This window comes from Leucoraja erinacea, chromosome 29 (genome assembly GCF_028641065.1).
Source record: "Leucoraja erinacea ecotype New England chromosome 29, Leri_hhj_1, whole genome shotgun sequence".
NCBI lineage: Eukaryota > Metazoa > Chordata > Chondrichthyes > Rajiformes > Rajidae > Leucoraja > Leucoraja erinaceus.
The window spans coordinates 5,598,778-5,626,428 of NC_073405.1; the positions used below are offsets into that span (position 1 = coordinate 5,598,778).

Consider the following 27,651-nt stretch of genomic DNA (forward strand, 5'->3'; position numbering starts at 1 on the left):
GAAGGCACGACCACTCGAGGGAAACGAGATGTTCTGGGAAGCTGGAATTCCTCTTCCCGGAGGAGTGTGGGGATTTAAGTTGAGGTTATTAGGAGTCCGCACTTGCAGACCAAGAATCCTGGCGTTAGGATTAGAGTCCTCGGAAATCACCTCAGCTATCTCTCTTGTGCTAATGTTTTGGACACCTGCATAATGTTTCCTTAAATTATTCAACATTTCATATGGTTATGCAAAATTGAAGTGCCTTGGGCAGCACAAATGCTAAGATGCCCAAATAGGCTGTTTTAATCTCATTATTGAATTGAGCTTTGCTGAAATCTCGGCCCTTTGTACATCGCAACCGTAGACGGAAACGCACACTGCGCCCAAGGTTAATGGATAAGCAGACAAGATGGAATATTGCAATAGACAACCTCCTTGTCGGCGAAGATCTGGATGAAATCATGGAAGGTGAAAGATCCTTTCTGCAAGAGGAGATCCCCCGATTCTTCCAAGCACGGCCCGGCCAACACCAGCAGCTTGTGCCGCGAGGCTGACGATATCAGAGTCCGAACCTGGAATGGAAAATAGAGATGAGGTGCTCTTCCTGCAACTCAGGCATGAGACAGGAAACACCTGAAAGAAGAGGAAGAGAGATGGCGGTCCAGTGGTCAACGCCCGCCCGCTGGTAGGGTTCCAAGGGGCAATGCCCCAGACCGGGGTAAAAGGGGGCATTTTTGGATAATTGGATAAAAGGCAGACATTTTTGGATAATTGCTAACTTAAAATGACAGAGTTTTATTCTCATATTCCGCCTGGGTTGCTTGCGTCCGGATGGCATGAACATTGAATTCTCCCAATATTGCTAGCCCTTGCTGTCTCCTCCCCTTCCTTAACCCTCGAGCTGGCTCCTCCCATCCCCCCGCCCTCGGGCTCCTCCTCCTCCCTTTTTCCTTCCTTCTCCCCCCCACCAGTCTGAAGAAGGGTTTTGGCCCGAAACGTCGCCTATTTCCTTCGCTCCATAGATGCAGCTGCACCTGCTGAGTTTCTCCAGCATTTTTGTGTACCTTCGATCTTCCAGCATCTGCAGTTCCTTCTTGAACACTGAGTTTTATTGCCCGTTTACCCTTAATTTAGACTGTCATTTTTGTTAATAGAAACATAGAAAATAGGTGCAGGAGTAGGCCATTCGGCCCTTCGAGCCTGCACCGCCATTCAATATGATCATGGCTGATCATCCAACTCAGTATCCTGTACCTGCCTTCTCTCCACACCCCCTGATCCCTTTAGCCACAAGGGCCACATCTAACTCCCTCTTAAATATAGCCAATGAACTGTGGCCTCAACTACCTTCTGTGGCAGAGAGTTCCACAGATTCACCGCTCTCTCTGTTAATAACAAATAGCACATTTTACCTGTTTATCACTTCTTAAGTTACACAGAAAATATTTGATAATCATACCTTAACTCCTTGCTTATTTACATTCGGCATATTGGAAACATTTTATATGACCTATACCTACTTGTAAGATGATACCTGTTCCATGCCTGTTTACTCTAATTACAGAGCAGTATCCTTTACCATTGTATTCAAACACCAAATTAATTTCAAATCCAACTCGTAACAGTTAGGATGAAAATGATGATCCATCTATTTCAAGGATGATCATACTGTGCTACATAGCTACTCAGTCAAACTAAGTACAGTGGGCAAAATAGGTGACGCCTGTTTGGTGGGGAGTGGTCGCCCAAAGGGTCGTATCTTTTTGTCTGCTCGCCGCTGGATTTTCAACATGTTGAAAATTTTCAGAGACCTGCTGTGACTATGACGGGTGCCAAGTCTACGGCCCTTTAGGCATTACGAACATCACAAGGCACTCAAGCAGACATAATGTGTTTTTACGGAAGTGAAAAAGCACTTGAGAAATTTGCCGGAGTTCTTTTAGGATGTAGAAAGAAGGTGGACGAAGGTGGACAATGTTTCCTCAATCAGGGACCAGGCTATTTTAGGTCTGATATCATGTAATGAGACAAGATTCATTTGTGACACTTGAGCAAATAACCATAATCATGCAAAGAGTGACCTCTTTGCAAGCTGCAATCTCAAACTTAGTTCGGGGTAAGAAACTTGGGTCAGAAACTCGTGCCCCGAACTCAAGTGAAGACATTTATAATATAATCCAGTTAGATTGGTCATTGATCATTTAAAAAAATAAATTGGATAGGCATATGGATGAGAAGGGAATGGGGGGTTATGGTATGAGTGCAGGCAGGTGGGACTAAGGGAAAAAAAGTTGTTCGGCACGGACTTGTAGGGCCGAGATGGCCTGTTTCCGTGCTGTAATTGTTATGTGGTTATATGGTCACTTGCCAAGATGCCATCAAGGCACCAGCTTTGCCACAAGTCACCCTCATCAAAAAATAATCCTAAAAGGATGTACCTTTAGAAAGGAGATGAGAAGGAATTTATTTGGTCAGAGGGTGGTGAATCTGTGGATTTCATTGCCACAGACGGCTGTGGAGGCGCAGTCAATGAATAATCTGAAGGCAAAGTTTGACAGATTCTTAATCAGTGCGAGTGTCAGGGCTTATGGGGAGAAGGCAGGAGAATTGGGTTGGGAGTGAAAGATAGATGGGCTGAATTCTGCTCCTAGAACTTAGACAATAGACAATAGGTGCAGGAGTAGGCCATTTGGCCCTTCGAGCCAGCACCGCCATTCAATGGGTTCATGGCTGATCACCCCCAGTCAGTACCCCGTTCCTGCCTTCTCCCCATATCCCCTGACCCCACAGTCTTTAAGAGCCCTATCTAGCTCTCTTATGAACTATGAACCATCTGCTTCCTGCAGTTGAACCATTAAACTCACAGGACAGTTTGTGCAGTTAGTCAGCGTGTGGCAGTCAGACATTGCACGAGAAACCATGAGATCTGGGGAGCGTGGAAGGAGAGGATTTGGATCTCACCTTAGCGCACAGCGACTCGTTGGTGGGGTTGATCAGCACCAGAGCTTCCAGCGCCTCATCGCAATGATGGAGAATTTTCTGACCTAAGATACAAAACACCGAGAAAACCAAATTGAGAAAAGCAAAAGGAACGGATCCAACACTTCCATTCCCAGAATGGCAGTCTTAACTAAACTAGGATCAGGTTAGACCACAGTTAATATCCAGCAGTGCATGTTCAAGCCAAGTCCAATACCAGCACCGACCTTGCACAATGAGGCATTAAGGACTATGAAAAAGGCTCAATAGTATCAGGCCCACATCCAGTTGCCAGCTGGTGGACAAAAATGCTGGAGAAACTCAGCGGGTGCAGCAGCAGCATCTATGGAGCAAAGGAAATAGGCAACGTTTCGGGCCGAAACGTTGCCTATTTCCTATCTTTGCTCCATAGATGCTGCTGCACCCGCTGAGTTTCTCCAGCATTTTTGTCTACCTTCGATTTCCCAGCATTTGCAGTTCCTTCTTAAACACAGCTGCCAGCTGGATCCACAGAGCGCTTTCTAGACCTGAGATACAGCGTGGAAACAGGCACTTCTGCCCAGCGAGCCGACACTGACCAACAATCACCCCGAACACAGGCACTATCCTATACAATAGGGATAGTTTACAATTCTTGCTGAAGCCAATTAACCTGCAGGTCTATGGAGTGTCGGAGGAAGCCAGAGCACCTGGAGAAAGCCCACGTGGTCACAGGGAGAAGGTGTAAAGTCCATACAGGCAGCACCCGTGGTCAGGATTGAACCGGGGCCTCTGGCTCCCGTCAGGCAACCACACTACTGCTGCACCACTGTGCCACCCCTAATTATAATCAGCTTAGGCCAGAACTAACCCCAGAAGTACCTGTTCAAGCTAAGCCTAAAACCAGCTCTAACCTTACACAATGAGACACAAAGAACTATAGAATAGAATAGAATAGTTTCTTTATTGTCATTGTAACATGAACCATGTACAACGAAATTTAAAAACGTCACCCAGTCAGTGCACCATTCAAACATTTCTAAAAGCTAACGATACATACAAGGTAAAATATTAAAAGATAAACAACTAAATAAATATCACGAAAATAGCACGCATAAACACCCAACCCTCCATCCTTCTGTCGATTTCACAGTGTACCACAGTCCCTATGAAGGTATGGACGGGAACTGCAGATGTTGGTTTACACTGAAGATAAGACAAAATGTTGAAGCAACTCAGCAGGTCTGGCAGCATCTCTGGAGAAAAATGAATGGGTGACATTTCAGGTCGAGACCCATCTTTGGACTGATCCTTTACTCCAGGTAGGCAAGGAAACGTTTATTGAACATGCGGATCTGAGTGGAGTGAAGTACTGTGTACTGGGTCCTCATCCAGTTGCTCAAACACAGGGCAGGCTGGATTTGCCAAGTGCCGAAAGTGGACTCAAAATCTTTAGAAAAACCTTTCACAAAAAGCCTGGAATTAAGCATTAGAACACTGTGGAGATGAGGCATAATTAAACAAGCCTCACACCAACCCCAACACCACTAGCCTTTCACTGACCCCCATCAAAAGAACAGGGTGGTGCAGCGGTAGAGTTGCTGCCTCACAGCTCCAGACACCCGACTATGGTTCCTGTCATAAGGTCATGCGGTAGGAGCAGGGTTAGGCCATTCGGCCCATCAAGTATACTCCGCCACTCAATCCTGGCTGACCTATCTCTCCCTCTCAACCCCATTCTCCTGCCTTCTCCCAATAACCCCTGACAACTGTGGAACCCATCTAGCTCTGCCTCAAAAATACCCAGTGTCTGTACGTTCTCACTGTGACCGTGTGGGTTTTCTCCGGGTGCTCTGGTTTCCTCCCACACTCCAAGGATGTACAGGTTTGTAGGTTAATTGGCTTTGATTAAATCGTCCCTAGTGTGTAAGGATAGAACTAGTGTACGGGGGGGTGATTGTTGGGCGGTATGGACTCGGTGGGCCGAAGGGCCAGTTTCCATGCTGTATCTCCAACCTGGACGGATTTGGGTTTATTTAAATAACATTCAGGCTGTGGAGGTAGAAATGATCAGGAATTATATTTTTAACCAGCAGCAGCTTGTAGATCATCACAGATGGTGAGGTTAACAGTTCAATGCATCAAACGCTCTTTGATCTACACGTTGTTAAACTGAGGAAATGAGATGACCACAGTCCTCCTGACCACAGTTCCACCAATGAGTTTGTGACATCTCCCTCACAACATTCATTCACCCACACTAGTTCTACAGAACACTTCCTCCACAAATCCAACGCTGTCTAGATGCGGCTCAGAGCGCTTCCGGGAGGAGAGAGAGAGAGAGAGGGGGTGCCCATTGTCATCACCCCTGGAATGGCCGGCCTTTGTTTTATGCACCATCGCTCCGAACTGCCCCCACGGGGAACTTTTAGGAGCAGAGACGACATAATAGAAACACAGCGAGCAAGAGCTCAGTGGGGCAATCGGCACAGCATTGGAGTTGCTGCCTTACAGCACCAGGGACCCGGGTACAATCCTGACTATGGGTGCTGTCTGTATGGAGTTTGCACCCTCTCCCTGTGACCACCACATGGGTGCTCCGGTTTCCTCCCACACTCCAACGGCGTACAGGTTTGTACGTTAATTGTCCCTTGTGTGTGGGCTAGCATGGACTCGGTGGGCCGAAGAGTGGTTTCCAAGTCCGTGCCGACCAGTGATCGCCGACCAGGTCTATCCTACACGCATTGTCACTTGCGAGCAAAGCACCAAGGCAAACTCCTTGCATGTGTGTTTAAGAAAGAACCGCAGATGCTGGAAAATCAAAGGTAGACAAAAACGCTGGGGGAACTCAGCGGGTGAGACAGCATCTATGGAGCGAAGGAAACGGGCAACGTTTCGGATCGAAACCCTTCTTCAGACCCTTGGCTAATAACATTTATTCAATTCACACCAGGGACAATTTACAGAGCCAATTAACAACACACATCCTCGGAGCACCCAGAAAAACCCAACCTGTCCATGTTGACACACAAGGGCAGGCCCAGTCCATTCGGCCCATCTGTCTCCAGCAGAGGTTCTGCTCCCCTACCTTCATTCCACTCTCTCAGGTTTATCCAATTGCTCACAAACTCATCTCCACAATTGCCTCTGCGTGTGTGTGTAAGTGTGTGTGTGTACGTGTGTGTGTGTAAGTGTGCGTGCGTAAGGTGGCGAGTGTTAACGTGCGGGGATCGCTGGCCGATGCGAACTCGGTGGGCCAAAGGACCTGTTTTCCGCGCTGACATTCTAACCATCTCAATCAGGCATTTGGGCTCAGCGACTCCCACAAAGCGATTCACAGGGATACATTCCAAGCTCCAGAGTGCGCCAATGCCAGTCAAACTGCATGCAGCAAATCCCACAGACTGCACTGCGATAACAACAAGATCATGTGTTTTTGCGATCTTGAATGAAGGTTGACTATTGTTCAATCTCCCTCCTACTTCAAAAATAGTGCCAGGGCATCTTGCACATTGCCAAGAGCAGACACGGACTTAGTTTGAACACCATAAACCTAAAGAAAAGGACATTTGCAGCACCCCCTCTGCACCGGCACCATTAAGTTGCTAACTCCTGAACCAAGATTTAATACCATGCGATCTCCACTCGTAACTGGGTGCTGTTAGATGGCACGGAATATAGAGAATGCCTTCAATAGGGATGGCAGAGTCATAATCAGGCCATTTCAGGCCATTTGGCCCATCATGTCTACTCTACCCATCATACAGACAGCAGCTGTAGTCGGGATCGAACCTGGGCCTTTGGCGCTCTACCGCTGCGCCAACTCACCACTCGAAGGTTAAATCTCTTCACAGAGAAAATAATTCCCCACACTATTGGCCACGACTGGTGGCACTGAACAGGTTAGGCAGATTTCAAACACCAGCTATCACACACACTCTCTCTCTCTCTCAACCAAGCTGGAGGTTTGTCAGCAGGTCTATACATTCCCAGATCAGAGTTCAAACTGCAGAGGTGTGGCACTAACCTCATCTCAGAGGAAGAGGAGGCTCGCTGGGGCACAGCCAACAACTTCCATCCATCTATCACCGTGCATCTGGTTTTAACCGTGGCTATCAGGCAATGGTCCAAATGTACCCGGAGAACCACTGGGGTGTCACAGGAGAGAGCACGAGGAGAGAAATCCAGGAACGAGCTGCCGTTTGATCCACTGCCAACCTGATGCCAGCAATGTTACAGTTGGCACGGAAAGGGATCAAAGAGATCAGAGACGGACCCCAGTATCAAAGACTCAAAGACCAGCTTGGACACGTTCTCATTACGTAACGACCATCAGGAAGAAAGTACAGGAGTCTGATGATCGTGGCCACCAAGAACAGCTTAGAAACATAGAAAATAGGTGCAAGAGGAGGCCATTCGGCCCTTCGAGCCAGCACCGCCATTCATTGTGATTATGGCTGATCGTCCCCTATCAATAACCCGTGCCTGCCTTCTCCCCATATCCCTTGACTCCACCAGCCCCTAGAGTTCTATCTAACTCTCTCTTAAACCCATCCAGTGACTTGGCCTCCACTGCCCTCTGTGGCGGGGAATTCCTTAAATTCACAACTCTCTGGGTGAAAAAGTTTTCTCTCGCCTCAGTCTTAAATGACCTCCCCTTTATTCCAAGACTGTGGCCCCTGGTTCTGGACTCGCCCAATATTGCTTCTTCCACTTCTGCACGTCAGTCAATAGCATTACACAAGACTAACGCCAACTATGACTTTGCATGGACTGTGTCTCGGGTTGCATCATATAGATTGATATTGGACGGTTATGGTTGCCTAGTACGATGGCTAATAATTTATCGTAATTTTGCTTATTATATTGAATGGGGGGGGGGGGGGGGGGGGGTGGCGGAAGGTAACCATGCAACGGGAAACCTACCTCACATCGAGATCCTGTTAGCGGCGATTCAACAAGGTCAAGCACCAAGACAGAAGGTCTGGACCCTGCCCTGAGAGAGAGAGAACTGGGACCAACCAACCCGGTCAGCGACTGGGGAACAAAGAGTCTGCAGATGAAGCAGGAAGTCACTGGCCAGCACAATGGAAATCAATGATATGGATCCAGGAGACACATCTTTCAATGCAGTTTTCAATAACCTCTCCCACAGGCTGGTACAAAGTCACACTGGGGAACAGAAGGTGAAAAGGTATCCACAGCACAGGGCAGTAACACAGTCTGAAGAAGGACTCCGACCCAAAACCTCATCCATTCCTTTTTCTCCAGAGATGCTGCCTGATCCGTTGAGTTACTCCATCATGTTGCGCCTATCTTCGATATGAAGCAACATCTGCAGTTCCTTCCCACAGTACACCACACCACCAATGTCCCCTCCAATCCCTGTGCATCAATGCACCTATTAAGGGCCGTGCCATTAATTGCACGTTTCCCCCTTATATTTGTCCTCCAAAAATGCAACATCTCACACGTGCTCAGATTGAACTCATTCTGCCATTTCTCTGCCCATTCAGTCGACGTCAGTCTGTCACCTCAATCATGGTGTCATGTGCAAACTAATGCCCCTGTCCCACTTAGGAAACCTGAAGGGAAACCTGTGGAGAATTGGCGCCCCGCCCAAGGTTTCCATGCGGATCCAGGAGGTTTTTGTCAGTCTCCCTACCTGCTTCCACTACCTGCAACCTCCGGGAACCGCACGGAAACCTTGGGCGGGCGCAAACTCACCCAGAGGTTTCCGTTCAGGTTTCCTAAGTGGGACAGGGCCATTACTAACCAACCCGATTATGTTTTTCTCTATCTATCTAAGAGTGTGAGTGTGAGTGTGAGTGCGAGTGCGAGTGCGAGTGCGTGTGCGTCTTTGCAGAGTACTGCTGGTCACAACAAAAGCTTTTCACTGTACCTCAGTACACTTGACAATAAACTAAACTCAAACATCCAGTCATTCCACCACAGCCTTCTGTTTTCAACCAGTTCCACATCCATACAACCAAGGAACTGTTAATCCCATGCATCTTGCACGACATGCTGTACCCTTAATCCTGTAGCTGTGCACAGTTGGCAGCTATCAGCTTTGGGCTCTATCACTGGGTTTTTGTCAGCCCCCCCCCCCCCCCCCGGGAACCGCACGGAAACCTTGGGCGGGGCTTTTCACTGTACCTCGGCACACGTGACAATAACAAAGTGCACTGGAGGTGGAGCGGTGGGAATACGGTTGTGATCTCACTGAATGATAGAGCAGTTTTTTCCGGGCCCTGGATGTAAAACACCTGCTCCTACCCATTACTATGGGTAAGACGTTAGGCTGAAGCTGGAAGTGGCAATACAGCGAATCAGATTCCATAGACGATAGGTGCAGGAGTAGGCCATACGGCCCTTCGAGCCAGCACCACCATTCAATGGGATCATGGTTGATCATCCCCAATCAGTATCCCGTTCCTGCCTTCTCCCCATATCCCCTGACTCCGCTATCTTTAAGAACCCTATCTAGCTCTCTCTTGAAAGCAGTGTTGTTGCAGATCCTCGACTCTGTCCCGGAATAGAAACCAATGTTAGGACCAGCCCGTGTGGACAGAGCGGGCAAACCCCGACCCAAGTTTTTGATGAGTACGTGTGTCAAGGGTTATGGGGAGAAGACAGGAGAGAGCGCTTGAGGGGGGTGGGGGGGAAGATAGATCCGCCGTGATTGAATAGCGGAACCGACTCCTTAGACTTGAGAGACACAAAGCGGAAACAGGCCCTTCGGCCCATCGAGTCTGCACAAACCAGCAATCACCCCGTACACTAACACTATCCCACACACACACACACAGGGGACAACTTAAGCGGTCAATTAAACCACAAACCTGCACGTCTTTGGAGTGTGGGAGGAAACCAGAGCACCCGGAGAAAACCCACGGTCAGCCGATGGGCCCCAACTTCTGAACTAATGCAGAGTGCCCAGCGCCAATACAGGCCATTGTGGCGGTGTTTACAGGCTGGCTTCCAGTACAAGAACTTCAGCGCAGCCCTGCCTGATGAGTATTCCCGGTATTCCCAGGTTTCTAGTTTAGTTTTGAGATACAGCACAGGCTCTTCGAGTCCACGCCGACCAGCGATCCCCACACACTAACAGTATGCTATACATACTAGAGACAATTTTACCAAGAGCCAATTAACCTACAAACCTCTGCATCTTTGGAATGTGGGAGGAAACCAGAGATCTCGGAGAAGCCCACGCAGGTGACGGGGAGAACGTACAAACTCCGTACAGACAGCACCCGTGGTCAGGATCGAACCTGGGTCTCTGGCGCTGTGAGGCTGCAACTCTACCGCTGCACCACCGTGCCGTCTCAGCAGCATTACGCCTGCGCATTGGAAGCACGATGGAGAGCCCTGGCCGATAATGTCACTGGCTGCGCTGGAAGGTTTGCTCTAACCCACGTGCGGTGGTGAACAGGACATTCTGTGTGAGCCGCTCGCTGTCTCTGAATTAGATCAGATCAGATCAAATGATCTTTTCCCCTCCACCCCCAGGGCCTCTCCTCGAAACCATCGGCAGAGACGTTCTGGACGGCAACGTCATGTGAAAAGTGCATCACTTGGGACACAGCACAACACACAAAGGTCTATTCACACCAGATATATGACCTTGATATTTCATCCCCTGCCTTGGCCAGGCTTCAGAACAGCCCTACCAAAGCCTCAATGTGAAGCGATGAGAACATTTTAAGGAACTGTCGGTGCATTTTCACAGCATATTTTGTGGTTTTACCAGGTGACATTAAAGCACTTTACAATTGATAGCATTGACTGCTTCTCTGGAAGAAAAACAAACAGGTGATATTTTTGGTCAGAACCCTAGTGCCCCTGTCCCACTTAGGAAACCTGAACGGAAACCTTTGGAGACTTTGCGCCTCACCCAAGGTTTCCGTGCGGTTCCCGGAGGTTTTTGTCAGTCTCCCTACCTGCTTCCACTACCCGCAACCTCCGGCAACCACCTGCAATCTCCGGGAACCGCACGGAAACCTTGGGTGGGGCGCAAAGTCTCCAGAGGTTTCCGTTCAGGTTTCCTAAGTGGCACTGGGGCATTAGGATGGTTTAGGTGCCCGATAACAGCTGGGACGAAACTGTCCCTAAATCTGGAGATGCAGGCTTTCACACTGCTCTTGCACGAGCAGCAAACTGTGGCCCGACTCTACAATTTGCCTCCATGAGATAGGCATTCCCATAGCTCACCCTATGGTTTTAACTACACTCACCCCAGATGAGCAGCACGATGGCACAACGATCTCTTGCAGCGCCAGAGACTAGGGTTCGATACTGACTACGAGTGCTTGTCTGCATGGAGTTTGTATCTGGGCTTTCTCTGAGATAGACACAAATAGCTGGAGTAACTCAGCGGGACAGGCAGCATCTCTGCGGAGAAGGAATGGTTGACGTTTCGGGTTGAGACCCTTCTCCAGAGGTCTTTGCCGAGATCTTCGTTTTCCTCCCACATTCCAAAGGCAAACAGGTTTGTAGGTTTAATTGGCTTGTTTATAAATGTAAATATTGTCCCTGGTGTGTGTCGGATATCGTTAGTGTGCGGGTGACGGCTGGCCGGCGCGGACCAGGGGGGCCGAAGGGTCTATTCCCGCGCTGTATCTCTAAACTAATCTAAAAAAATGAACAAATCAACATCGGACAAGGCCAGCGAATGTCAGGTCAAAGGTCTGAAGATATTTGGTGCAGAAGCCACATTTTGTGCCTGCAATAGTGTTCTCTTGTGCAGTCAATGGAGCTGGCCAAAACGAATAATTGTTGGAAATATGCCAACATTTCACTATATTGACAAAGATGGAGAGCTGACTGAAGCTACCCTCCAAAGAGGCCCAAGTGTGGGATTGAATAGTTAACTCCGTTGGTGTTAGATTGCTATATTTTACACCAGCTTGTGCTGTTTGAGAGACATTGGGCTTTTCCCCAGTGTCTGTAAATAAAGACAGGTGTAGCCATTAGGTCTGTCACACCAAGGACATTGTACTAACTGCTCAATGCTTAGTGTAGGTTAGAGATACAGCGCAGAAACAGGCCCTTTGGCCCACCGAGTCCATGCCGACCAGCGATCCCCACACACTAACACTATCCTACACAAACCAAGGACAATTTACAGTGTTACCCAAGCCATTTAAACTACAAAGAGGGAGTCGGAGACAAAGGGAGGGGAGGCAGAGAGAAGTGGGGTAGAGGGGGGGGGAGATGGGAAGTAAGAGGGGCGAAAGTGACGGGGCATGGAGAGAAGGAACATGAACAGGGGAAGGTGGGGAGTGAGAGGGAGGGAGGACAGCACCATTCATTTATAGCCCCCTCTTACAGTTGCTCTTCGGGGGATGGTAGCCGGGGGAGAGGCATGGAAAGCAGTCCCCCTACCCCTCCCGTCCCGTCCCCTCCAGGGAATGGGAGGAAACCGGAGCTCCCGGAGAAGACCCACAGGTCAGGGGGAGAAGGTACAAACTCCGTACAGACAGCGCCCGTGGTCAGGATTGAACCCGTGTCTCTGGCGCTGTGAGGCAGCGACTCTGCCACTGCGCCACTTCATTAAACCGACAGGTTGGAGAAGCGGCCACGAGAAAACACGCAGACACCAATTCATACGAGCAAGATTCCCAACATTCCTCCCTGGGCCACAAGTCTGAACACCTGCCACCAACAGTGAAAAGTCTGGCAGCTCAACCTCTTCCCCCCAGTTTGACAATAAAAAGGAAAAGAATCTATGAAACAACTTGAAGGTAGACAAAAATGCTGAAGAAACTCAGCGGGTGGGGCAGCATCTGTGGAGCGAAGGAATAGGTGACGTTTCGGGTCGAGACACTTAAGGGTGAGGCAGCATCTATGGAGCAAAGGAATAGGTGACGTTTCGGGTCGAGACCCTCAAGACCCGAAACGTCACCTATTCCTTCGCTCCATAGATGCTGCCTCACCCGCTGAGTTTCTCCAGCATTTTTGTCTACCTTCGATTTTTCCTGCATCTGCATTCCTTCTTAAACACATGAAGCAACTTGGTTTCTTTTGCCTTTAATAACTGAAGTCCTAAAGTGGTTTACAGCCAATTCGTTTATTACTTATTTTAGAGATACAGCACAGAAGCAGGTCCATCAGCCCAACGAGTCGGCACTGACCAGCGATTTCCCCCCCCCCTCCCCCCCCCGTACACTAGCCTACACACTAGGGACAATTGTGTAGACTAGCTCTAGCCTACACTAATGTAGTCTAGAACTGGCCCACACAATCCTACACACTAGGGACAATTTACACCAGCCAATTAACCTACAAACCCCCTACGTCTTTGGGGTGTGGGATGAAACCCGGAGATGCTGGAGAAAACTCCCGAGATCACGGTGAGAACGTACAGACAGCACCCGTAGTCAGGATTGAACCCGGGTCTCTGGCGCAGTGAGGCAGCAACTCTACCGCTGCTCCACCAAGCTGCCCTGGCGACTAAATTGGTTGCCATATTGTGCTGCAAACAACACCCTACACTTGAACAGCACTTGACTGACGTTTATGGACATCAGATCAACGCAATGCATCGGGAGGCCCCCAGAATTATGCTTCCATTTCAAAGATTCGACACCAAGATACTAGCCCATGCCCGAGCAGGTCTCAAACATCTTTACAGGCAGCATCTCTGGAGAGAAGGAATGGATGTAAGGTTTTGGCTCGAGACCCCTCTTCGGAAACGTCATCCTTTCCTTCTCTCCAAAGATGCTGCCTGACCCCCCCCCGCGGAGTTACTCCAGCATTTTGTGTCTATCTTTGGTTTAAACCAGCACCTGCAGTTCCTCCCGACTCAAAGCCTTTACAATCCTGCATTCAAAACTAAACCTGCCTCACCCTTCAATATTCAAGGGGCCCGGCAGACCAGGGCGAGTTCAGAGGATTGCAACATCACCAGTCAGAATAGAAATACGTCCACAGCTTTCAACAAATACTTTGGTTCTGTCTTCACTAAGAAAGACACAAACAATCTTCTGGAAATACTAGAGGACCGAGGGAGGGAGGGACTGAAGGGAATCCACATTAGTCAGAAAATGGTGTTAGGTAAACTGTTGGGACTGAAGGCAGATGAATCCCCAGGACCTGATGGTCTGCATCCCAGAGTATTCAAGGAGGTGGGTGGCCCTAGAAATCGTGGTGATCATTTTCCAATATTCTCTGGATCAGTTCCTGTTGACTGGAGGGTAGCCAATGTAACTGCTTTTTAAGGAGGGAGAGAGGAAATGAGGAATGGAAGACCAGTTAACCTCACATTCAATCCTGACCACGGGCGCTGTCTGTACGGAGTTTGTACCTTCTCCCCCTGACCTGTGGTTCTTCTCCGGGAGCTCCGGTTTCCTCCCGCTCTCTAAAGATCAGTCACTGAAAGTGAGCATGCAGGTACAGCAGGCATGTTGGCCTTCATTGCAAGAGGATTTGAGTTCAGGAGCAAGGAGGTCCTCCTGCACTTGTACAGGGTCCTGGTGAGACCACACCTGGAGTTATGTGTGCGATTTTGGTGTCCTAATCTGAGGAAGGACATTATTGCTCTTGAGTGAGTGCAGCGTAGGTTCACCAGGTTCATTCCCGGGATGGCAGGACTGACGTATGATGAAAGAATGGGTCGACTGGGCTTGTATTCACCGGAATTTAGAAGGATGAGAAGGGATCTCATAGAAACGTATAACATTCTTAGAGAATTGGACAGACTAGAGGCAGGAAACATGCTCCCGATGTTGGGGGAGTCCAGAACTAGGGGGTCACAGTTGAAGAATAAGGGGTAGGCCATTTAGGACTGAGATGAGGAGAAACCTTTTCACCCAGAGAGTTGTGAATCTGTGGAATTATCTGTCACAAAAGACAGTGGAGGCCAATTCACTGGATGTTTTCAAGAGAGAGTTGGATTAAGCTCTTAGGGCTAACTGAATCAAGGGATATGGGGGAAAAGCCAGAATTTTGGATAATCAGCCATGATCATATCGAATGGCGGTGCTGGCTCGAAGGACCTAATGGCCTACTCCTGCACTTATTTTCTATGTTTCTATGAAGGGTTTCGACCCAAAACGTTGCCTATTCCTCCTATCCAGAGATGCTGCTTGTCCCACTGAGTTACTCCAGCATTTTGTGTCTATCTTCAGTGCAAACCAGCATCTGCAGCTTCTCGTTACACGTTACTGAGATCATGGCTCTCACATCCAACAACACATATTCACTTCCTTTTTATCGTTGTTTAGGTTTTAGGTTTGCGACTAATTGTGACGAGTGAAATTAAAAGCTGCAGCCTCACCCTTTGCTTCATCTGGAAAGGTAGCGGAGTGCCTGGACACAAAGAGCTTCAACTCTGCGTCAAGGCTGTAGGCAGCAGCATCGATGTCCCACGACTGGATTCCTGGAGGGGGAAGAAAAGGCAGGCAGTGAGGCGGCAGAACAAGAGGGTGACACAGAGGGATCTGGACTCCAAGATGCACTAGTCTCAGGGCTAGTTGACAGGCTGCTTGAAAAGGTGACAAAAACAGCTCATGGCATATTGACGCCTAACAGAAAGCCTAAAACATAGTTGGAAATTATCCTCACGGTGCTGACAGTGTCAGCAAGATTCTATCGTGAGAATAACCTGTGCACAATTTTAGCCACAGCACCAGACAGGTCAGTCTGCATGTAGACAAAAGTGCTGGAGAAACTCAGCGGGTGCAGCAGCATCTGTGGAGCGAAGGAAATAGGCAACGTTTCAGGCCAAAACCCTTCCTCAGACTGGTGTAGGGTGAGGGGGGGGGGGGGGGGGGGGGGGGGGGGGGGGGGGGGGGGGGTGGGGGAAGAAAGGAAAAAGGAAGAGAGGAGAAGCCCGATGGCTGAGGGAGAGCCAGCAAGGGCTACCGGAAATTGGCGAATTCAATGTTTATGCCGCTAGGGTGCAGACTGCATGTGTTGGAAGGAACTGCAGATGCTGGTTTACACCAAAGATAGACACAACATCCTGGAGTAACTCTGCAGGACAGGCAGCATCTCTGGAGAAAAGGAATAGTTGGCGTTTTGGGTCGAGAATCTTCTTCAGACTGAGAGTTTGGGCTGAGACCTGAGAATACCCTTTACTCTGAAGAAGGGTCTTGACCCGAAACATCACCGATTCCTTTTCTACAGGCCAGTCTGCATCAAGTTCACTCCAAAGTGCAGACACACTGCTCAGAATCAAAATACTCCTCCGAACTATAATTAAACGTGCGGGTTTATAACCCAATGCTAGCTGGAGTAACAACAGGTCAGGCAACATCTCAGAAACCCAGCGGGTGAGGCAGCATCTATGGAGCGATGGAAATAGGCAACGTTTCGGCCCGAAACGTTGCCTATTTCCTTCACTCCATAGATGCTGCCTCACCCGCTGAGTTTCTCCAGCACTTTTGTCTACCTTCGATTTTCCAGCATCAGCAGTTCCTTCTTAAACAGTCAGCGGAAAGACACTGCTTGGCCAAGTCAATGGATATTATTAAGGCGGAGCGAAGGATTCTTGATTAGTACTGGTATCAGATGTTGTGGGAAAGGCAGGAGAATGGGGTTGAGCCTGAAGGAAGGGTCCGGACCCTAAACATCACCTACCCATGTCCTCCAGAGATGCTACCTCACCCGCCAAGTTACTCCAGCATTTTCTGTCTATTTCTGAACTGCACCCTCCACTCCCCCCCCCCAACATTTCCTGTATTCCGGTCTAAGTTAAGGCCAGCGTCCCTTAAACCTTTTCCTTGCTTTTTGTGAAATGCACACAGAATCTCAGGCCCTTCATGTCATCCTGAAAAAAGGTCCAGTCTTAGGACCAAGATGAGGAAAACATTTTTCACACAGAGAGTGGTGAATCTCTGGAATTCTCTGCAACAGAAGGTAGTTGAGGTCAGTTCATTGGCTATATTTAAGAGGGAGTTAGATGCGGCCCTTGTGCCTAAAGGGATCAGCGGGTATGGAGAGAAGACAGGTACAGGCTACTGAGTTGGATGATCAGCCATGATCATATTGAATGGCAGTGCAGGCTCGAAGGGCCGAATGGCCTACTCCTGCACCTATTTTCTATGTTTCTATGTATTTCACTTGGCCAGAGAATAACTATCTACCCACTTCCTAATATGAGAAAAGGGTTTATAGGGATGGTTGAATTATACTAGAACTCTGAAAAATATAACTTAGAAAGAAATTAGCTTATCAGCAGAAGCCAGACTGCTGGTAGAATAAAGTAACAATATACAGAACAGAGAGAAATTCTAGATAAAAAGTAGAATTAGGCAGAGTTGAAAGTTGAGGGGGAACTTCTTTACTCAGAGAGTGGTAGCTGTGTGGAATGAGCTTCCAGTGAAGGTGGTGGAGGCAGGTTCGATATATGGTTAGATGGTATACCCTTAGAAAGTATTTGCTGATGTGGACAATTTGTTGGTTTGTTCCACAAGTGAAGAGAGAGAAATACTTCAGAATATAAGACAGCAGATGATGACCTTGGGAAAGGCAGGATATAGTTCAGACTAGATTGGAAATTTTGAAATTGCATGGTGAAATGGAAAAAGTACATGTCAAAGAAGTTAAATTAAAATGCAGACAAAGCAGCTGAAACAGCATCTGGAAGAGATGTCCAGGGTAAGTCTGAATCGATTTAGGTATGAGCACTGTAGTGTCGTTTATGCTGAATAAGGTAATTAAGACGTTTGGTAAACCTACAGAAATCAGCTTTGACAATGGATTGTTTTCATTTGATGAAAAGAATAAATGGAACATTGAAGGTTAAAATAAATAAGATTTGTGTAATGCTCTGCCATTGGCACTGAAGAAATGTTGCATGCAAACTAACAATGGAGAAGTTCCTGCAAGGGACCGAGTTTGGAACAGTTACAGATAGAATTTTAAAAGTATATGAAACAGTTAATAATGATATACAAGTCTATTTATGAACAGGTAAAGTAAAAGCTGTCGGAGATGGACCAGGAAGAAGGACCCTTTAAACCTGAAGACAAGGTGTATGTATGAGTTTTCTAAATCACCGACCGATGTTCGTTTAGAAGGTTGAGATACCTAGTACGATTTCAATAATTACATGAGGGCTGTCCCACAGGTACGAATAGATAATAGCCCTGAGGTAATTGAACAGGAGGACAAAGAAGAGTAGAGTTTTAACAAGAACTTGTTTGACATCAGTGGTGGGAAATAATGGAAAGGATACTAAAGACAATATTATAGGAATTTGGATAAATGGGGTAGGATTAGGAAGAATTAGCATGGATTTGTGATTGTGACATTTGACTAATCATGATTTTTCTTAAAAGAGGTTATTAGGAAAATTGATGAGGTTAAAGTGGTGAACTTCAGTAAGGCCTTTGACAAAGTTCAATAAAGGAAATAAGGTTGGTTAAGAAGTGGTTAGTAAGGAATAGCAAGATGGATTAAAAGTGACTGTTGGGAAATGTCAGAGAGTAATGGTGGATGGATGTTTATCAGGTTGGAGGTCAATGACTAGAGGGGTACCTCAGGGATGTGTGTTGGGACCACTGTTGTTTGTCATGTGAATCAATAATATGGATGTTGGTGTGGTAAGATAGATTAAGAAGTATGTAGATGATACTAAGATACGTGGTGTTGTGAATAATTAAGTAGATTTAAAAAAAATGTACAGAGAGATTTAGGTCATTTGGAAGAGTGGGTTGAAACATGACAGATGGATTTAATGTTGATAAGTGTGAGGTGATACATCTTGGCAGGACAAATTCAAATTAGACTTACATGGTAAATGATTGTGAATTGAGGAATGAAGTTGAACAGAGGGATCTAGGAACAACTGTGTATAATTCCCTGAAGGTGGAATCTCGTGTAGAAAGGATGGTAAAGAAAGATTTTTGTGTGTTGGCCTTTATAAATCAGAGCATTGTGTATAGAAGTTGGGTTGTAATGTTAAATTGTACAAGGTATTGGCGAGGTCAATTGTGGAGTATGGTGCATAATTTTGGTAGGCATAATTATAGGAAAAAGGTTAAAATAGAGAGTACAGAGGAGATCAATTAGAATGTTGACTGGGTTTCAGCAACTAAGATACAGAGAAAGGTTGAACAAGTTAGGTTTTTATTATTTGGGAAAGACAGAAGGAATACCCACCATGGTAATGATGTTTTCTTAAGGAACTGTTTACTGGCAGTATCTCATTCTATTACAGAATTAAAAACCAAGGGGCTGTTGGCACAGAGTCCCCATCTCGACTTGCCAATCCATTCTGTGAAGGCAGAGAACTGGGATCTTGTAAAATCATGGAAGGAAGAAAAGCTGCAACCAAAGTGGACTGGACCCTACCTTGTGTTATTAATCACCGAGACAGCAGTACGAACAAAAGAAAAAGGGTGGACACACGCAAACCAATTTAAGGGTCCTGTGGAGGCCCCACCGGACAATATCAGCCCGTAGACTGTGCGTGAAGGGAAGGAACCATTGACTTTGTGCCTATTTATCTTTTTGGTATCTTTTTGTTTTTTTGTTTATTTAGTTATGTTAAAGTGTGTTTTTTTGGTGTTTTTATGTGGGGGAAGAGGGCACGGTGCGGGGGATACCGTCCTTCAGCCGCTTCCTGGTGAGGACGCGACTATTATTCGAGTCGCGTCCTCGCTCCCCCCCTCCCCCCACAATGGCCTACCTACCTGGATTGGCGCGGCCTTTCCTGCCGGGATCGCCCAGAGCTCCAGCAGCGGCGGGACAGCGCTGAAACATAGCAGGGCTGGCGATGCCTTACCGGGGGTCGCCGTCTGGAGCCCGGAGTGTTGGACCCGCTGCACTGACATCATGGAGCTGCGGTTTGCGGAGCTCCCAACGCGGGCGGCTCTGATCAACAACGCGGGGTCCTGCGACTCTGCCCGGCTCGGCCTGTGGACTCGGGAGCTGCGGACTCCGGCAGTGGGAGGTGGCTGATCAGGAGGTCCGGGCCGCTGAGGAGGAGGATGCTCACCGTTGGGGTTCGGCGTCGGCGTTCCACCAGCCCGGCGTGAGGGCCTGAACATCGGGCCACCCGGGGCGGTGACTGCGGGTGCTCGGAAGGCCCCGACCACGGATGAACACGGAGGGGAGGCTGGCTGGACTATGGTGCCTTCCTTACCTGGGTGCCATTTATGTTATGTTGTGTCGTGGACTTTCTGTGTTTGTGCTTTAAAAAATTTTTTTATTCAATTTCAATTTTATTTTTAATACGTTTTATTATTTATTTTTATTATTTTTTTTGTGATTTTTTTTATGATACTGCCTGTAAGGGAAATTCATTTCGTTGTCTCAAATTGAGACAATGACAATAAATTTGAATACAAGAATACAATACAAGTATTCGGATGTTGTATTATTCCCTGCGCTGGCCTTCAGAACACAGTATGACTAGCGAGAGGAGGATAGGGAGGCGAAGAATCTGCTGCTAGCACTAGAAAAGGAAGATATAGTATAATTCAAAAGATGCGTAGCAAAAAGAAAAATGGTGGATTGTGAGAAAAGGGTTTATAGGGATGGTTGAATTATACTAGAACTCTGAAAAATATAACTTAGAAAGAAATTAGCTTATCAGCAGAAGCCAGACTGCTGGTAGAATAAACAATATACAGAACAGAGAGAAATTCTAGATAAAAAGTAGCAAACAGATAAAAACTTCAGCTTTCATTGCAAAAGGATTTGAGTATAGGAGCAGAGAGGTTCTACTGCAGTTGTACAGGGTCTTGGTGAGACCACACCTGGAGTATTGTGTACAGTTTTGGTCTCCAAATCTGAGGAAGGATATTATTGCCATAGAGGGAGTGCAGAGACGGTTCACCAGACTGATTCCTGGGATGTCAAGACTGTCTTATGAAGAAAGACTGGATAGACTTGGTTTATACTCTCTAGAATTTAGAAGATTGAGAGGGGATCTTATAGAAACTTACAAAATTCTTAAGGGGTTGGACAGGCTAGATGCAGGAAGATTGCTCCCGATGTTAGGGAAGTCCAGGACAAGGGGTCACATCTTAAGGATAAAGGGGAAATCCTTTAAAACCGAGATGAGAAGAACTTTTTTCACGCAGAGAGTGGTGAATCTCTGGAACTCTCTGCCACAGAGGGTAGTTGAGGCCAGTTCATTGGCTAAATTTAAGAGGGAGTTAGATGTGGCCCTTGTGGCTAAGGGGATCAGGGGGTATGGAGAGAAGGCAGGTACGGGATACTGAGTTGGATGATCAGCCATGATCATATTGAATGGCTGTGCAGGCTCGAAGGGCCGAATGGCCTACTCCTGCACCTAATTTCTATGTTTCTATGTTTCTAGAAGGCCTTGGGAGTCTTTGACGTCAGGAGATGGTCCGAGACATTCCTGGACTTTCTCGAGGGAATGTGGGCTTTATGTTAAGATTGGACGAAACTCGATGGGGAGACATGAGGTAGTGACCATAGTGAAGAAAAGTATAAAGATAGAAAGCATCTCCATTTTCTTTGTGCCTCTAGGGGACATCAGAGGAGAGGCACCTATTCTGCAGAATATGAAATTAATAAAAACACTTCTTTGTCTGAATTTGTCTCAAGAGCATTTGTGATTTTTGAATCTCACACTAACATTGAACCCACTTAGTCCACAACCAAGTCCCTTTGTGTAACTCTAACAGCTCCCACACACAATCTTGCCACTGCCGTACATTCCATTTGCCTGTAATGGAATGTACGGCGGCAGGCGCGGGCACACCGCGACGCCCTGTGTCTCCCTTTCAAGGGAGATGCTAAAAAAAATGCATTTCGTTGTCTCTGTACTGTACACTGACAATGACAATAAATTGAATCATTTCATTTCATCATTTTTTCATTTCATTACTACCGATTACAACCCACGCAGGTAATGAGATTACTCGTTACAATACTCCATGAGTGTTTGAGATGTACTAAACTATAGTTTAAACGAGCAAGGGGACACACGATACTGCCCAAAGTACCTTAGACACCAACGGTCATTTCAATAAAGTAGGTATGTTACAAAACCTACCTGAATCGTGGCTGAGCATCTGCCCCACCCCTTGTGTGTGATTTTGGCGCTGTTTGGAGGGGGCGGGTTTAAAACGCGATTTTTACTAGGCTGTTCCAATCGCAGAAAGCTGATTTAAATGGGCATTTATTTACAGTTCCAATCGTAAATTAGATTAGATATAAAAATCATGTTATATTGTGAATTATTTGTGAATAATCTTTGGACACTTAGGCTATTTAAAAATGTTAATCCTTAAGAAATGGGCTTTTGACTATCCAAGATCACAGCTTTTTTGTAATGTCCATTGAAAATCAATAGGGAACAAGATGCTAATTTCCGAGTATGAAAATGGCCATAACTTTTTTAATACTTGAGATATGAAAGATATGAAATATCCCTATAACTGTCCTAACCATAACTGTCTTTTAGACACTGCAACTATACCTGCCTCCACCACTTCTCCTGACAACTTATTCCATGTTCCATGTAAAATTAAACTTATTGTTATGCTTTATCTGATGGGATAAATTGCAGACTTGATTTTTAAAATCTCAAAATTTTGTAACATTGCTAAATAAAGGACACCGCCTGAAGTTAATGACGGACACCATGTTAGTTTAGTTTAGAGATAAACAGGGCGTAAACAGGCCCTACGGCCCACCGTGCCCGCAGATTGCAATGCCTCCCAAAAGGCCACAATGACTGCAACACTCCCGCAAATGCAAAGAGCCACACGGTGGCAAAAGGGGCGATGCCACTTGCAAAAAGGAACATTGCCCGGTTGCAAAAATGGGGGCAGTTGCAAAAAGGGGGCAATGCACAGTTGCAAAAAGGGGGCAATGCACAGTTGCAAAAAGGGGGCAATGCACAGTTGCAAAAAGGGGGCAATGCACAGTTGCAAAAAGGGGGCAATGCACAGTTGCAAAAAACTCCCTCCTCTCCCCGAGACCTCGCCTGTTTTTGCTTCCACCACCACCATCCACCATGCGGGTTCCCCGCAAAAACCTCGGGGGCAATCACGTCGGGCACAGTTGCAAAAAGGGGCAAGGAGGGGGGGCGGCGGGGAGTGGGTGTACAGTGGGCTGCAAAAAGGGGGCGCGGCCTCCTCCTGCACAGTTGCAAATGACCAATGCATATTTGCAACGGCCCACGTCTTCCCTCCCCCCGCCAGCAACTCCCTCCTCTCCCCGAGACCTCGCCTGTTTTTGCTTCCACCACCACCATCCACCATGCTGGGGTCCCCGCTGCAAACCCACCTCGTTCGACCTGTGCAATCACGTCGGGCAGCAGCTCGGGTGTGGGGGATACGGTCCCGGCTTCGGCCGGTGTGTGGGGGATACGACCACGAGAGCGGGGGGGAACGGTGTTGGGGGAGACGGAGGTGTGGGGGGGGTGTGGTGGGGGGATACGGTGTGGGGGGAGTGGATGGATACGGGGGTAGTGGGGGGGATACTGCATGTGTCGGCGGCGCGGTGGTGTGGGGGATACGGTGTGTGTGGATACCGTGTGTCCTGTGTGGTGGATGCTGTGTGGGGGATTGTGGGGGATACGGTGCTGCTGCAGCTCTGGAGCCGCTACGGTTGCCGCTGTGGTGGATACGTTGCGGTGGCTACAGTTGCCGCCGCCGCCTCCATCACCACCATCTCCCGCTCGCGCCCCAGCCCCGGACTAGCCCCGCCTTATGACCGCATCGACGGCCAATGGGCGGCGAGCCGGAAGCGGGGCCGCGTTGCTATTGGAGCGGCGGATGGCTGGGGTGTTGCCAAGTGAAGGATACAGTGTCTGGTGGATACAGTGTATGATGGATACAGTCTGGTGGATACAAAATTGCTGGAGAAACTCAGTGGGTGCAGCAGCATCTATGGAGCGAAGGAATAGGTGACGGGTTTCATAGAAACATAGACAATAGGTGCAGGAATAGTAGGGTTTCCATTCGGCCCTTCGAGCCTGCACCGCCATTCAATATGATCATGGCTGATCATCCAACTCAGTATCCTGTACCTGCCTTCTCTCCATACCCCCTGATCCCTTTAGCCACAAGGGCCACATCTAACTCCCTCTTAAATATAGCCAATGAACTGGCCTCAACTACCTTCTGTGGCAGAGAATTCCAGAGATTGTGTGAAAAATGTTTTCCTCATCTCGGTCCTAAAAGATTTCCCCCTTATCCTTAAACTGTGACCCCTTGTTCTGGATTTCCCCAACATCGGGAACACTCTTTCTGCATCTAGCCTGTCCAACCCCTTAAGAATTTTGTAAGTTTCTATAAGATCCCCCCTCAATTTTCTAAATTCTAGCGAGTACAAACCGAGTCTATCCAGTCTTTCTTCATATGAAAGTCCTGACATCCTAGGAATCAGTCTGGTGAACCTTCTATGGCAAGAATGTCTTTCCTCAGATTAGGAGACCAAAACTGTACGCAATACTCCAGGTGTGGCCTCACAAAGACCCTGTACAACTGCAGTAGAACCTCCCTGCTCCTATACTCAAATCCTTTTGCTATGAATGCTAACATACCATTCGCCTTCTTCACTGCCTACTGCACCTGCATGCCTACTTTTAATGACTGGTGTACCATGACACCCAGGTCTCGTTGCATCTCCCCCTTTCCTAATCGGCCACCATTCAGATAATAGTCTACTTTCCTGTTTTTGCCACCAAAGTGGATAATCTCACATTTATCCACATTATACTGCATCGGCCCTAAACGTTGCCTATTTCCTTTGCTCCATAGATGCTGCTGCACCTGATGGATACAGTTTCAGATGGATACAGTGTCTGGTGGATACAATCCCGTCACAGGGATACAAGTCTGAAGAAGGGTCTTCACCAATTCCTTCTCTCCAGATATGCTTCCTGTCCCGCTGAGTTACTGCAGCATCTTGTGTCTATCTTCTGCAGTTCTTTCCTACACTGGGATATAATCCAGTCCCTGGGGTACAATCCAGTCAGAGGGACACAATCCATGATGGATATAATGTGTAGGAAAGAACTGCAGATGCTGGTTTAAATGGAAGGTAGACACAAGACACTGGAGTAACTCAGCAGGACAGGCAGCATCTCTGGAGAGAAGAAATGAGTGACATTTTGGGCCGAGACCCTTCTTCATGATGGATATAGTCTAGTCCCTGGGATACAATCCCTGAGGAATACAATCCAGTCACTGGGATACAAACCAGTCAGAGGGAAAGCCAACCCTAGTTCTCCCACCAGTCTGACTGTCCTGATTAAATTTCATCTTTGTATGCCTTGTTATCACCTTCCCCTCGCTAACAATGATCTAGTCGACATTTTTCTTCAACCTCGTTCCCTTTGATCTCTTGTTTTCACAGGTTACCCTTCCATATCTCTATATCTCCCTCTCCCCTGACTCTCAGTCTGAAGACGGGTCTCATCACCCATTCCTTCTCTCCAGAGATGCCAGGCACAAAAAGCTGGAGTAACGCAGTGGGACAGGCAGCTCTCCAGAGATGTTGCCTGTCTCACTGAGTTACTCCAGCATTTTGTGTCTATCTTTGCTGTTTACCAGCATCTGCAGTTCCCTCCCACATGGAAGGATACAATCCCTGAAGGATACAAATCTTATGTGGCAAATTCACATGGAGGCTGTTGTTCATAAGTCATAGGAGTAGAATTAGATCATTCAGCCCACCAAGTCTACTCCACCATTCAGTCATGGCTGATCTATCTTCCCCTCTCAACCCCATTTTCTTGCTTTTGCCCCATAACCCTAGACATCCATACTAATCATAAGGTTGTGTGATAGGCCATTCGGCCCATAAAGTCTACTCCGCCATTCAATCATGGCTGATCTATCTCTTCCTCCTAACCCCATTCTCCTGCCTTCTCCCCATAACCCCTGACACCTGTACTAATCAAGAATCTATCTGTCCCTGGTTTAAAAATACCCATTGACTTGGCCTCCACCGCCGTCTGTGGCAATGAATTCCACCGATTAACCACCCTCTGGCTAAAGAAATTCCTCCTCATCTTTCTAAAGAAACGCCCTTTTATTCAGAGACTGTGCCCTGTGATCGTAGACACTCCCACTGGTGGAAACACCCTCTCCACATCCACTCTATCCAGGCCTTTCTAGTCTGCGTTTCTATTATTTGTATTTGTACGTTCCTCCAGGTTTGTTTTTTGAAAAATAAATCATTGGTCTTTGGATCTGTACAAGGAGCTGCAGATGCTGGAATCTTGAACAGTGGACAAAAAGTGCTGGAGGATCTCAGCGGGTCAGGCAGCGTCTGTGGAGGGAATGGACAGACGACCCTTCAGGTCAGGACCCTTCTTCAGACATCAACCCATTAGGTTCCCCCAGCACTTTGTGTTTTTGCCTAATTATTGGTCCCGCTGGTCAACTAAGTCAGGGGCGGAAGTCGCTATCAAAACATGGGGGGGAGGGACACAATTTATGGGACGCAGTTTCTTGGTGGCCATGCGCACGCACACACACAAACACACACACACACACACACACGTTTAAATCCGCTATTCCTTTAAATCTTTCCCATCCACCAATGCATCCAATTAGTTCAAATGGTAACTGTACCCGCATCAGACAGCTTTAAGAAATTCTCCGTGAATACCTAGTAATACTTGAAGGTCAAAACGCAATTGGTGACACACCGTGTTAATACAATGTTAATAGAGACATTAAACAAGCGCTTAACAGGGACGCCCCCACTCTCGCGGAAAGCGGAGATTTTAATTGATTTTTTTTCACCGAATTTAACAATCCGGATTATAAAACATGGGGGGGATAGTCTCCTACGTCTCAAACATGGGAGGGAAGTGTCGCCCCACCTCACCTCCCCCCCCCCCCGGGATTTCCGCCCATGCCTAAGTGCGTGATGTAATCTGAAAGTGCAGTGGGATATTGCTGCAGCAATGAAAGGGCAATTTAGTCTTAGATCCAAGATGGTGCCCACCCCAGGGGACTCTTTGTGCGCTGGTCACAGAAGTGGATCTGCAATCAGGCTTTATCATCGCTCCACTCGTTTAAATCTCTATTCCTTTTATCAAATATCTGTGCAGAATGGACGGCTGGATGTATTGTCTTTCCTCTGACTGGTTAACACGCAACAAAAGCTTTTCACTGTGCCTCGGTACACGTGACAATAGACTAAACTGAACTAAGAGTGATACAACATGAAAACAGGCCCTTCGGCCCAACTTGCCAATGCCGGTTAATTACGCTCGTCCCAGTTGCCCACCTTTGACCCATTTCATCCCCGGAGAACATGGGTCAGTGACGTTTTGGGTCAGGACCCTTTTTCGGACATCGTAGAAATGAGTGGAAGATAGACGCAAAATGCTGGAGTGACTCAGCGGGACAGGCAGCATCTCTGGAGAGAAGGAATGGGTGACGTTGTGGGACGAGACCCTTCTTCAGACATTTGTGTCTATTTGTGTTTTGTGTCTACCTTCGATTAAAACCAGCATCTGCAGTTCCTTCCTACACATAGAAATAAGTGGTTAAGAGGGAACTGCAGATGCTGGAAAATCGAAGGTGGACAAAAGTGCAGGAGAAACTCAGCGAGTGCGGCAGCATCTATGGAGCGAAGGAAATAGGCAACGTTTCGGGTCTGAAGAAGGGTTTCGGCCCAAAACGTTGCCTATTTCCTTCGCTCCATAGATGCTGCTGCACCCGCTGAGTTTCTCCAGCACTTTTGTCTACCTTAGAAATAAGTGGAATGGGATAACACCGCATGTGGCTGAGTAATCACCGAAGCCGGAAT

At 47.5% G+C, this 27,651-nt stretch overlaps 2 protein-coding genes across 2 annotated transcripts in view; one reads left to right on the forward strand and one right to left on the reverse strand.

Annotated features, from left to right (window-relative positions):
• LOC129710929 (microtubule-associated protein 1B-like) overlaps positions 1-27,142 on the reverse strand; it is a 43,534-nt gene extending 16,392 nt beyond the window's left edge. Inside the window, 5 exon segments of the mRNA XM_055658236.1 lie at positions 414-554; positions 2,944-3,026; positions 15,224-15,325; positions 23,164-23,223; positions 27,127-27,142. Of these exon segments, the coding sequence (XP_055514211.1) occupies positions 414-554; positions 2,944-3,026; positions 15,224-15,325; positions 23,164-23,223; positions 27,127-27,142 (402 nt within the window).
• sugp1 (SURP and G patch domain containing 1) overlaps positions 1-27,651 on the forward strand; it is a 120,800-nt gene that overhangs the window by 41,771 nt on the left and 51,378 nt on the right. The window lies entirely within an intron of this gene.